This window comes from Globicephala melas, chromosome 8, assembly GCF_963455315.2.
Source record: "Globicephala melas chromosome 8, mGloMel1.2, whole genome shotgun sequence".
Classification (NCBI taxonomy): Eukaryota; Metazoa; Chordata; class Mammalia; order Artiodactyla; family Delphinidae; genus Globicephala; species Globicephala melas.
In genome coordinates this window covers 52,449,560-52,460,701 of record NC_083321.1, presented here as the reverse complement: position 1 = coordinate 52,460,701, position 11,142 = coordinate 52,449,560, and the positions used below count along the sequence as shown (strand labels likewise).

Here is an 11,142-nt window from a genome sequence, read left to right as displayed (position 1 = left end):
TACTGACATACAACAGCTTCATTTATACGTAGCCACACTGGAGCTCAGAAACAATCACTAAATGAAACACGGCACAGAAAAAGGCCATGTAAAATGGGGCTAGTGATACCTGCCCAGCTATGCCCACTTCCCTGTAGAAGCAGAAAGCATGGCCCCTGTGGTCAGGGCCCTTACAGTTAGGATGGGGAAGAATCCATTACCATGAAGTTAGCTATTAATGATTTCCAAGAGGATAGATATGCTAAGTAGGTAGTAATAACAGCTAGCATTTACTGAGCACTTGCTATGAGCCAGGCACTGCTAAAAACATGCAGATGAACAGAGGCACAGGTATGTAACTGATGTGCCCATGCTTGTACTGCTAAAAGTTGTGGATTTAATTTTGAATCCAGACAGACTGACCTGAAGGCCTGGGCTTATAACTTGTCTCCAGATGATATAAATGACACATAGTAGGGAAACATACTGATATTTAGATCTCCTTTAACTCCCATAACAGCCCTGTGAGGTAACTGAGGATCAGAAAAGTCCAAAGGCATCCTCTCAGTGAATGAGTGCTGGTGCCAGCATTTAAACCCAGATCTCTGACTGCAAAGCCCAGTTTCTCCCCACAACCCCTTGAGTCTCCTTTGTAAAGTGCTCTGCAAGGGAAAGGTATCCTCCACTCTCACTGTGCTGACACCCTCACAGCTTTTGCCTCATTTCCCAACTAGGAGTGGAGATTAGCTGACCTGGGGTGGGAGATGGGAGGGTGTGCCAGCCCCAAGCCTCCACTCTGCTGTGGGTTATAGCAGCCTTTTCAACAGTGGTTTGCAAAACCAGATTGTCTGGGGGTGGAACCCATCTCCCTAAAATTAACCATCATCTGGACCCCACCAGTTCCTGTGCCTTTCCTGGTTCTACAGTGCTGTTGGTCTCCAACCTTGTTTGCCCTTTAGGCCTATTCCCACACTCTCCCATGCCAGCAGGTGTTCTTTCCTTGCCTGATGGGCAAGTGGTTCAATCAGCACCCAGCTTTTGAGGCCCCCATCACCAGCTGCCAGGAGTCCTAATGACCAGAACCTAATAACTCTTCAGAGCCTAACAATAATCTTTTGGTGAAGAGTCCATGGAAGGCTTCAGCACTTGCTTCCATGTTGCCAACAGCCATTATTCCCACCAGGCAGTCCCAAGGCCATTTCACAACATGGTCTTGGCTGACCAGCATCAACACCTTGCCTACTGAGGGGAGGGGCCACGGCATGAGTCTGGCCACAAGGTTAGACATCAGATGCACACCTGGAAACCTGAACCTCAAAGGAAGTGAAGCAAAGAAAAGGACGGCTGAAAAAATCATTCACTGGGAATCTCAGGGTGGTAGTGATGACATCCCCTAAGGTAGTTTGCACTTCTTGATGAGCTGTGATTATGGAATGCTCATGTCAGCGCTACATTACATCTTACGTGATTTTCTTAAGTAACTTAACACTTACTTTAACCCCTCCTCCACCTGAGTAATGGGTAGACAGAGGTGTTCACACTGATAATTCAAGCTGCATACCTGCACACTAATAATTTGCATACTTTTCTGCACATGTGTTACACTTCATGAGTTTACTTCTCCCTCCCCAAGCTACTTTGGTGCACCCTTCCTGTTACAGCACCACCTGGTGGTATGTTAACAGCACTACTGAATGACAGACTTGACCTCCAGTTTTAAGTTTGCAGAAAACAAATTTAAAAGATCACCTGATCAAATATGCAAAGAACTGACTGGCAATGCCAGTACTAGACACTAAGATTCTAGATGACCAGGACTGTCTTAACCTGTTTCCAGCACCACTACTCCACAGGCACAGGCTCAAATTAGTTGAAATGGTTTCACTACCAACAGTCTCCTCATAAATGAACTACATCATAAGCCCAGAAATAAATACAGGAATAAATCAGCTTAGCTCAGTTCTCACGTTAACATTTTTCAGTAACCACCTCTCTCAGCCCTTTCCATAAAACTTTATTTCGCTTGAGAAAGGGCTCATTCCTGGAAACGTGCCACTCCAGGGTAAGGGAAAGCACAGGGAAATGAAAAAATTTGTATTCAGGCTCTAGTTCCTAGCCACAAGATAAAACATTTACATGAACCCACTCCCTGGAACACAGTAAATGGTCATTAACACATGAGCTATTTCAGTGGTTGGAGAATTGTAAAGTATTTCTACTACTGAGACATGGTCTCAACTCCATTAACACTGACAAAAACAATGAGATGTTACTCTCTAGACAGTAGAAACATCCAAGGCTCTGTTAAAAGGGGACACACACACAGATAATGTCAGCGTGCCCTCAACATAATTCACTACCTCTAATTAATCTTGTAGGATTTTTATGCCAGCCTGTCCCTCACTAGTTTCACCTGAATAAGTGAAAACCACCCAATTTCTAATAGATACATAACAGCAAACACCTTCAAAATATCACAGATAAAACTGTAGATAATTTAAATATTCTTTATACTTTTCTAGAGTGTAATGGTTAAGAGAACAGGACATAGAAATGTGGATTCTAACCGCAGCTCTATAATGCTTAGGCAAACTTACTTCTGAGCATCAGGCTCTTTCTTCATCAGCAGCACAATCAAATTCCCTTTTAGAGATGTTGAGGATTAAATGAGAATGTATATACCTAGAAATGAACACCACCTAGAGCACAGCATAACCCAAAACGTAATGGTCATTACATTTTCTATGTGTAATAGAGAAAATGATCCTAAATACGTCCTTCTAAACCTCTAACCCTGAACTCCAGGTTGAGTCAATCAAGGTGCTGCCCTGTTAACAATCGGCCACCACCGTCACCAGATTTACTCCCCCACAAGGTATTTCCTTGGTTACTTCTGCTTGGGTCCTCCTGTTCCGGACCTCTCCTCACAAATACAACTGAAACCAACAGGATTTTGAGGGAAAGCACACGAACACTGTTAACCAGACAGCCCTAAGAATCTATCAAGCAATGGTCTCATGGAGTGACATGACCATCAGTCTGAATACTGGATGTAGAGTCTAGTCAGGCCACAGGTCTTTTAAAAAGATTTTATTAAAGGTCTTTATAGAGCAACATCCAGACTCCAGATCCAGCGGCCAAGGAGACCCTGAAACCAAATAAAACAAATAAAGTACAATAAGAACAGAAAATACACCTGAATATCCGGTTCGCATGAAAATTAATACACAAAGAATGTCTAGAAACAACACAACAGGCGCTGGGCACAGGAGAGGCTTGTTGTTACTGTTTTAAGGGGGTTGCTTCAGAACAGCTAATTACTAGCAAGAGTGCCTTGAAAATTTTAAGGGAGGATAATAAAGAAAAACTCATTTACAACAGTGGTAAACGTAGGAATGTCTTAAAGAGACCAAAGGCACACACTCCTCCCAATAGCATACCATGTTAAATGAGTCCCTGGCTCCAACCTGTGTTCTCTCATGTAAAGCAAGTGTAATCCGATTTTTATCCACTAGGTGCTCTCACAGCGTGGGACACAAGTGTTAACAAGGACAATGGGATAGGGTCCTATTCTGCCCCCAGAGGGCCTTACAGACATACCTATTATGCTGTGGGTACCGGCTGAGGCATGGCAGGCGGCTCTGGCTTCCCACCCTTCTGTTCGGAGATGGGAGTGGTGGGCAGTATTTCATCTTTGGGTTCCACAATGCTCACGTGATCAGGCAGGGGCTTCTTAGGGCCAATCTTACCAGTTGGGTCCCAAGGCAGCATGATCTTTACCTTGATGCCCAGCACACCTAGAAGATGCCATAGTTAAGACCGAGCTATGGTTCCATCGCCCCCCACTACACAACGGGATGGAGCAGAAGGAAAACAGGAGGCTACTCAAGAAGCCCTGGGTCTGGTCCCTTCTCAGACAAATGCCTCTAATCAATCAATGAAGAGGACACTTTTGCAAAAGGAACCCATGCACAGCACCACAGAACGTGGCACTGACAAGGACCAAGAGCAGGATGTGCCCTTTCTGACTCGTCATCGTGTCATCACTGAAGGGTACACAAGTGGCCGAGACAAGGACAAACCAACTCTCTCCAACGAAGCTAAACAAAATTGCTCCACGACTCCCAGACAAATTCCCCAAACACTGAGGTGTGTATATAAAACCACGTCTACCCATTTAAAAAGCCCCTTGCCCCAAGCACTCCTGGCTGCTCACCCTGTCTGAGCAGCACGTGGCGCACGGCAGTATCAACATAGTAGTTAACAGGGTCCCCACTGTGGATCATCAGGCCATCCACAAACTTCATGGATTTAGCCCTCTGTCCTCGGAGCTTCCCCGACACCACGACCTCGCAGCCTTTGGCCCCACTCTCCATGATGAACCGCAGCACACCATAGCAGGCCCTTCGGGAGCGCAAGAGACAAATGGCCAGTTGTGTTATCACCAGACAGGATTGCTCAACCCCACCATGCTAAAGAAAAAACACTCATTAGCCTGCACTGACTACTTTCAATGTTCCTTTAATGGAGAGTAAGTCTGACCAGAGCCTGACCCAAGAGCTAGAAACTTTCTTCCATTCCCATCACACCTAATCTTAGGGAATTCCTTAGGGAAACACACGAAGTTCCTTCTAACCAAGTGCTTTCCAACCTTGGCTGCACACTAGGAACGCCTCAAGGTTAAAATGAACCACTCTGGTGTGTGCAAAATTCACCTGGAGGGATTATGACGACAGACAGCTGGGCTGCACCCCCCATTTCCCAATTCAGTGAGCCCGGATTGGAGACTGAGAATTTATTTCTAACCAGTCCTCGGGTGATGGCAGGGATGCTGGCCCACGGACCAAACTTTTGAGAATCACTGTTCTAAGCGGCAGAGCTGGCGTTCAAACCAGGTGGGCAGTCTTCTGCACATCCTTGCCTACATCCTTGCCTACAGCACTGCCACCATGTCAACCTGTCTACAGCACAGCTCTAGCGTCCCTCCTCCGCTGAAAAACCTCCCAGGGCTCTGCGTTAAGTATTAACAAATTCCAGACACCCAGGCAAGGCATTTCCATTTACTCCACAAAGAGTGGAACTACTCAAAGAACTGCCAGCTGCAATATTACGAGCAGGCCCAGCGCTAGGGAGAATCTAACCACCTCATGTCCTTCACTCCTCATGTTACTATCTACATACACGGAAATCTGACTAGATTTTAAGCTCTCATCAGGGATGAGTCTTAGCTCTTTACAGTCCCCAGAGAATTAACACCACATAATGGATCTGAATGACTCCAAAAGGAACCCTAACCACTCCCCCGCACCACCCCGTTCTATTTTTGTTTTACTCCCAAAGCACACCCAGAATAGTTCTCCACCAGAGCACCCACCACTCTTTAAAAACTTGATTCTTTACAAGTCTTTCTTATTAGGCCGCCAGTTCAGTGACGACATGGATTAGCAACGTCTTATTGTTAAAACCCTCAGAGACTAGCCGAGCCTGTCACATAAAAAGAGTTCATTTACTAAATGAACAAAATGCTGATATTCTGACCCACAAAAGGACACAACCATTAAAAATCTCAGGACACTTACCTCCGCACAGCAAGGCCTCCTAGGAGTTTGTAACGCAGAGACTCTGCCTGGGCAATGGCACACAGACCTCTCGTGGCCACCTTTTCAGCATAAAGCTTTAAGAAGGAAACAAGGCACATCCTTGAATTTCTTACCTTTGCCACTGTTTTCAAATAAAAACCAGTACATCCATTATACAAGCATACACCATTTTATGTATCATTGTACTACCCAAGTACTAAAGCACTTCTAATGCCCACACCTAACACACACTCAGTGACATAGGCTGAACTATTCCTCATTGCCCTCCCACCCCTAGCTCTTTCTATGGCCACACCAAGGAGACCGATGGGGCATCCAATCCTTCATATGTATCATTACTATACCCAAGGTGAATGTAAAATCCTGCTAAGTGCTTATGAGAAGAACTTCAACAAAATACCAATCCATTTGTATTACTCACTGATCACAAATAACTTTTCAGGGTGATAATATGGGTTTTCAGAAGTACCATCCTAAAGAGCCATTTCCAGGTCCACAGTAACCTCTGGCATAAACCAGGACCACTCACCTCTACACTGCCCTCAGGGAAGCCAAATCTCTTCTGAACCACAGCAGTCAATTCCCGGATCCGCCGGCCCTTCTCACCAAGAACATTCTGTGTCCTGGGGAAAATAAAGAATGGCAATTCACAGCTCTCATAAAATTCCAGATGTGATTTTAAATCTTGTGCACGTGTGGTAGTAAAATCTCATTCATCTGACACAAGCCAAGTATAAATTTTGGATGACAAAAACTAGAGTTAATTTTTTTTCTAAATGCAGCTTAAAAAAATTACATTCAGTAAGACTAAATTCATTGATTGTCCCCCTAAGTTTACAGAAAAGACCACCTTAGTACAGACGACAATTATAGGCGACGGCCAGAAAAACGAATTTTTACCTGGTAGCCAAGATAATGATTTCTGTCCTGGTTGGTGTAACTCGGACCTCAACTCCAGAGTACCCATCTTCAGCCAGCTCCCGAGTGAGAAACTCATTCAGTTCAGCTTTGAATATGCCGTCAGCAACAAACTAACCAAAAAGTAAATTCAAAATTAGGATGTGGGCGCAGGCTCACTTTTTCTAGCCCAGCCTTTCCGCCAATGCAATCCTCATCAAAACTCAACGCCTCCAACAAATGACCCATCATCGATTATTTTACCTTTGCTCCAGAGAAAACATGGCAACCCTTCTCAGACAAATGCCTCTAGGTCATCTTTTGGAAGTTACTTTGACCCAGGGCCCTTAAAACTGTGCCACAGAACGCAGCACAGGGTAGGGGCCACATGGACAAAGAGAACACCTCCAGTCAGACTCGTCATCTTCTCTTCACTGAAGGGTTTTAAAACTGTCATTTATATGTACACATGCTAAACAAAGAACTGCTCTTAAATGGCACATTTAGAACTAATTCAGCACAGCAGGAACACTATGTTTGCAACCAGCAAAAAGAGCAGATAGTGACTTTAGTTAAGCAGTCTCACCTGTAGACACAACTGGGCCCATGAGAATCCCAGCCACCTTAATTATTGCCTTAATTATTCCCAGGTGTTTCACAAAGTCGGCAAATCCTAACTCACAAAAGCGTGTGGATTTCACCTTAACATAGATGTTATGCGTACACAAAATGGCAAATTGTCTAAAACCAAAAGCACTTTACACACTTCTCTCCCATGGAAAAGCAAAGAATTAAACTCAAGGAAGCGTCTTCCCCAGGTCCCCCCTCCATTTCCCCAGAACTTTTCCTTGGCCCCAGCTGGAACAAGAAATTGTCAGTAACCTTCCCGACTGAGGTCTTTGGGGTCAGAAGGCTGCACCCCGACAGGACTAGTAAGAAGACAGGAAGAATACACTGCTACAGCCCTTTCCCAAAGCCACAGTTAAGATGAGGGAAATGGCTCATGCCCTCAAAACACCACACGTTCACTAATTTTATTGATTGACCAAGAAATGCTCACAAGCGCCTTCTCCGGGGGAGGAGGGGTCCCCGGTGCTCATCTCTGCTCTCCGCCCGGAACCGGCAGAAATCTCTCTCTCCCATCCCCACCATACTGCGCTCGCCCGGCTCGGGCCTGCGCTCTATCAACCGCCATCCGCGGCCCACGGGAATGCCACGCGGCCCAGTCACTGCCCGAGGCATGGCAGGGAGCCGCGGGGCTCGCGACGGCACCCAGAGAAACTCCTGACCCGCGCGGCTCCAAAGTTCCCTGCAACCGGGCCCCGGTGTGTCTCACCTTCCTCTTCTTGGATATCTGCACCGCCATCTTGCCGCCACGCGCCGCCGAAAGGAAAAGGAGGGGTTAGTGGGAGGAAGTGCGGGTAAAGGGCGCGGTTCGACGACAAAGAACTGCGCGACGTCGACGCCTGTAGGCGCTCATGGGAAATGTAGTTTTTACTTTAGGAAGGAGGTAAAAGGAAAGAGAAGAGTAATGTAGACACCTATAGGAAGAAACAGGATCAGATCAATCGGAACTTAAAAACTACAAGGGAGTTTAGAGTCCAATTCTCATCAGTTTAAAAACGAGCAACGTCCGGCGCAGAGATGGAAATTACAGGTATAAGCTCACACAACAAATGCATGGAACCCTGGTCCCTACACTTTACGCTGTAATGAAAATTGGCTGAAAGCCCTCAATGAAATTCATTGAGGCGCCTATCTCTTCCAATCTGTGTCCATTTCCTCTGTTCCAAATGAAAATAATAATAGTATCTAATATGTATTAAATATTCTAAGGACTGTTTTTCCCCCCTTAAGGACTGTTTAATTTCCTTTATATTATTAACCCATTTACCTCTACCTCACTTTCACAGTCTGTTACAACTTGTAACAGAAGTCACAATAGTGGCTCACAATTCTTTTTCAATTAAAAAAATTTCCCCTCACATTTTATTACGAAAAATTTCAAGTGTACAGAAAAGTTGGAAAGACTGTACAGTGCACACCCATATATTCATCACCTAGGTGCTGCAATTAACAGTTTTGCTATATTTGCTTTATCATATATTTATCCATCCCTCTATCCACACAACGATGCATCTTTTGATGCATTTCAAAGCTACTTGCAGACATCAGCACACTTCACTCCTTAACACTTCACCAACAGGTTTTTTTCCAGCTTTATTGAGAAATACTTGACATACATCGATGTATAAGTTTAAGGCATACAACATAATGGCTTGATTTACATACATCATGAAGTGGCTTGTGGTAATCAAGAAATGATTACCACAAAAGGTTCAGCTAACATCCATCATCTCATATAGATACAAAAAAAAGAAAGAAGAAACTTTTCCTTGTGATGGACAGTTTTATTTTAAACCTGAATAGTTTGCCTCCATTTAAAAATCAGATTTCTCTATAAAACTATTCTAGGTTTTCTTAAAAATATAGAAAAGTCTAGCAAAATACTGGGCCCACATTTCCTCATAGCAGCATTCTCCTTCCCTGTTATATGGAAAAGCGTTTTTCAATGTGCCAAGGTCTCTGGCAGCTTCACTCACTTATTGTCTGGTCCTAGAAGCCGTTTGAGCTTTTCCCCAGCGCTGAAACAACACTGATGCTGAGCTCTGTCCTATAATCATGGAATTAACAGAGTTCTGGGGGGAGCTGTACAGAGGGACCAGGGAAGATGAAAAGAATTGGATGAACCAAAAAGACATTCTGTGGACCTGATGTACCTTGGTGATGGATTGAGGTTGAGGGGGAAATTGAGAGTGATACCAGGGGTGGATGCTTAGTGACAACGCTCACTGAGGTAAGGAAATCAGGAACAAGCTTTTTTCTCCATGTGTCATCTCCCTCTGTCACTTCCTCTAGGATTGGGCCTCTCCTAGTTACTCCCATAACTATAACACTCATCTCACTGGGTTGGAATGGCCTGTCAATATATTTCTCCCACTAGACTGTAAGCTCCATAAGAGCTGAGACCAAGCCTGTTTTGTTCATTACATCCAGAGTCTAGGATATGGCCTGGCTCAGGCCCAGTGTCAATCAAAGTTTGATTATCGAGCAAATCAATGCATGAATTCTAGATCAGTTTTTGGTTGTGTGGTTCATATGAATTTGCTTACAAGTGCCATGGCTTACTGGGTTGCCCACAAAACCAAGCTGCAGAGACTCACAGCTAAGGATCAGACAATGGCAAGTTCTTTCAGGTAAACGTCACCTCTGGAGTCTCCACAGTAGCTCGTCTGCTGCCCTTCCCCAATGACACAAGAGTATGCCTGCCTGGGTATTGTCCTCTGGTCCCAGGAGAAAGCCCATGAAGGAAACCTTTACCTTTATCATAATGCCTTTCACTTTATCTAACTATTATTAAGAAGACATTATATTACTCAAAATAACGCTGTAAAAATAATAGTAGTCACAATACACTGAATTCTTTTTTTTTAATTTTTATTTTTTTTGGCTGCGTTGGGTCTTTGTTGTGCGAGGGCTTTCTCTAGTTGAGGTGAGCGGAGTCTACTCTTCATTGTGGTGTGTGGGCTTCTCATTGTGGTGGCTTCTCTTATTGCGGAGCACAGGCTCTAGGCACATGGGCTCAGTAGTTGTGGCTCATGGGCTCAGTAGTTGTGGCACATGGGCTTAGTTGCTCCACAGCATGTGGGATCTTCCCAGACCAGGGCTTGAACCCGTGTCCCCTGCATTGGCAGGCGGATTCTTTTTTTTTTTTTTAAACATCTTTATTGGAGTATAATTGCTTTACAATGGTGTGCTAGTTTCTGCTTTATAACAAAGTGAATCAGCTATACATACATCCCCATATATCCTCCCTCTTGCGTCTCCCTCCCACGCTCCCTACCCCACCCCTCTGGCAGGCGGATTCTTAACCACTGTGCCACTGGGGAAGTCCTGAATTCTTTTTTTGAAAAGAATATTTATTTATTTGGCTGCACTGGGTCTTCATTGCGGCACACTGCATCTTCGTTGCCGTGTGCGGGATTTTTGTTGCAGCATGCAGGGTCTTTAGTTGCGGCATGCGAACTCTTAGCTGCGGCATGTGGGACCTAGTTCCCTGGCCAGGGATCGAACCCAGGCCCCTGCATTGGGAACTCAGAGTCTTAGCCACTGGACCACCAAGTAAGTCCCTACACCGAATTCTAATTAAAAGTTGGGACCGTGAGAGAATTCCCTGGTGGTCCAGTGGTTAGGACCCTGTGCTTTCTGTCAAGGGCCCAGGGTTCAATCCCTGGTCAGCTGTTCGGCATGGCGGGGTGGCGGAGGGCGGAAGATATCTGACTTTGGGACTTCCCTGGCAGTCCAGTGGTTAAGACTCCTCGCTTCCACTGCAGGGGGCGCAGGTTCAATCCCTGGTGGGGGAACTAAGATCCCCCAAGCTTCGCAGTGTGGCCAAAAAAAAAAGTTGGGACTGCGAGAATGACTTAATCCCTTCCTGGATATCCAAAATGTAAACAAGGTTTACTCAGTTTGGCCCTTCATGCCACAGGAGCGTACCTGGAACTATGAAGAGAGGGCGACATGTCTGTGAGTACCACCCAGGTCCTGTCCTGAAATTCCTAAAAATCAAAGGTGAGACTTGCCTGGTTGAATGAATATAGCCCAC

At 45.2% G+C, this 11,142-nt stretch overlaps 1 protein-coding gene and 2 non-coding genes across 3 annotated transcripts; all 3 read right to left on the bottom strand.

Moving 5' to 3' along the window:
• Positions 1-3,054: 3,054 nt before the first annotated feature.
• RPS3 (ribosomal protein S3) lies at positions 3,055-7,919 on the bottom strand. The gene is made up of 7 exons (XM_030836059.2): positions 7,813-7,919; positions 6,480-6,610; positions 6,109-6,202; positions 5,559-5,653; positions 4,196-4,383; positions 3,580-3,776; positions 3,055-3,127 (listed from the first exon to the last, which is right to left on the bottom strand). The coding sequence occupies exons 1-6, from the start codon at positions 7,840-7,842 to the stop codon at positions 3,583-3,585; spliced, it is 732 nt and encodes a 243-aa protein (XP_030691919.1). The 5' UTR covers positions 7,843-7,919; the 3' UTR covers positions 3,055-3,127; positions 3,580-3,582.
• LOC115841860 (small nucleolar RNA SNORD15) lies at positions 3,887-4,031 on the bottom strand. The gene has a single exon (XR_004035008.1). It is a non-coding gene; the product is annotated as a small nucleolar RNA SNORD15 (small nucleolar RNA).
• Positions 6,767-6,916, bottom strand: LOC115841856 (small nucleolar RNA SNORD15). The gene has a single exon (XR_004035004.1). It is a non-coding gene; the product is annotated as a small nucleolar RNA SNORD15 (small nucleolar RNA).
• Positions 7,920-11,142: the final 3,223 nt, after the last annotated feature.

Excerpts from the sequence above, each read along its gene's own strand:
- RPS3 (XM_030836059.2), bottom strand. The coding sequence starts at position 7,842 with ATGGCGGTGCAGATATCCAAGAAGAGGAAG. Across the intron at positions 6,203-6,479 it reads ATCATTATCTTGGCTACCAG|GACACAGAATGTTCTTGGTG; the intron begins GTAAAAATTCGT and ends TATTTTCCCCAG. Across the intron at positions 5,654-6,108 it reads TCCCTGAGGGCAGTGTAGAG|CTTTATGCTGAAAAGGTGGC; the intron begins GTGAGTGGTCCT and ends TCCTTCTTAAAG.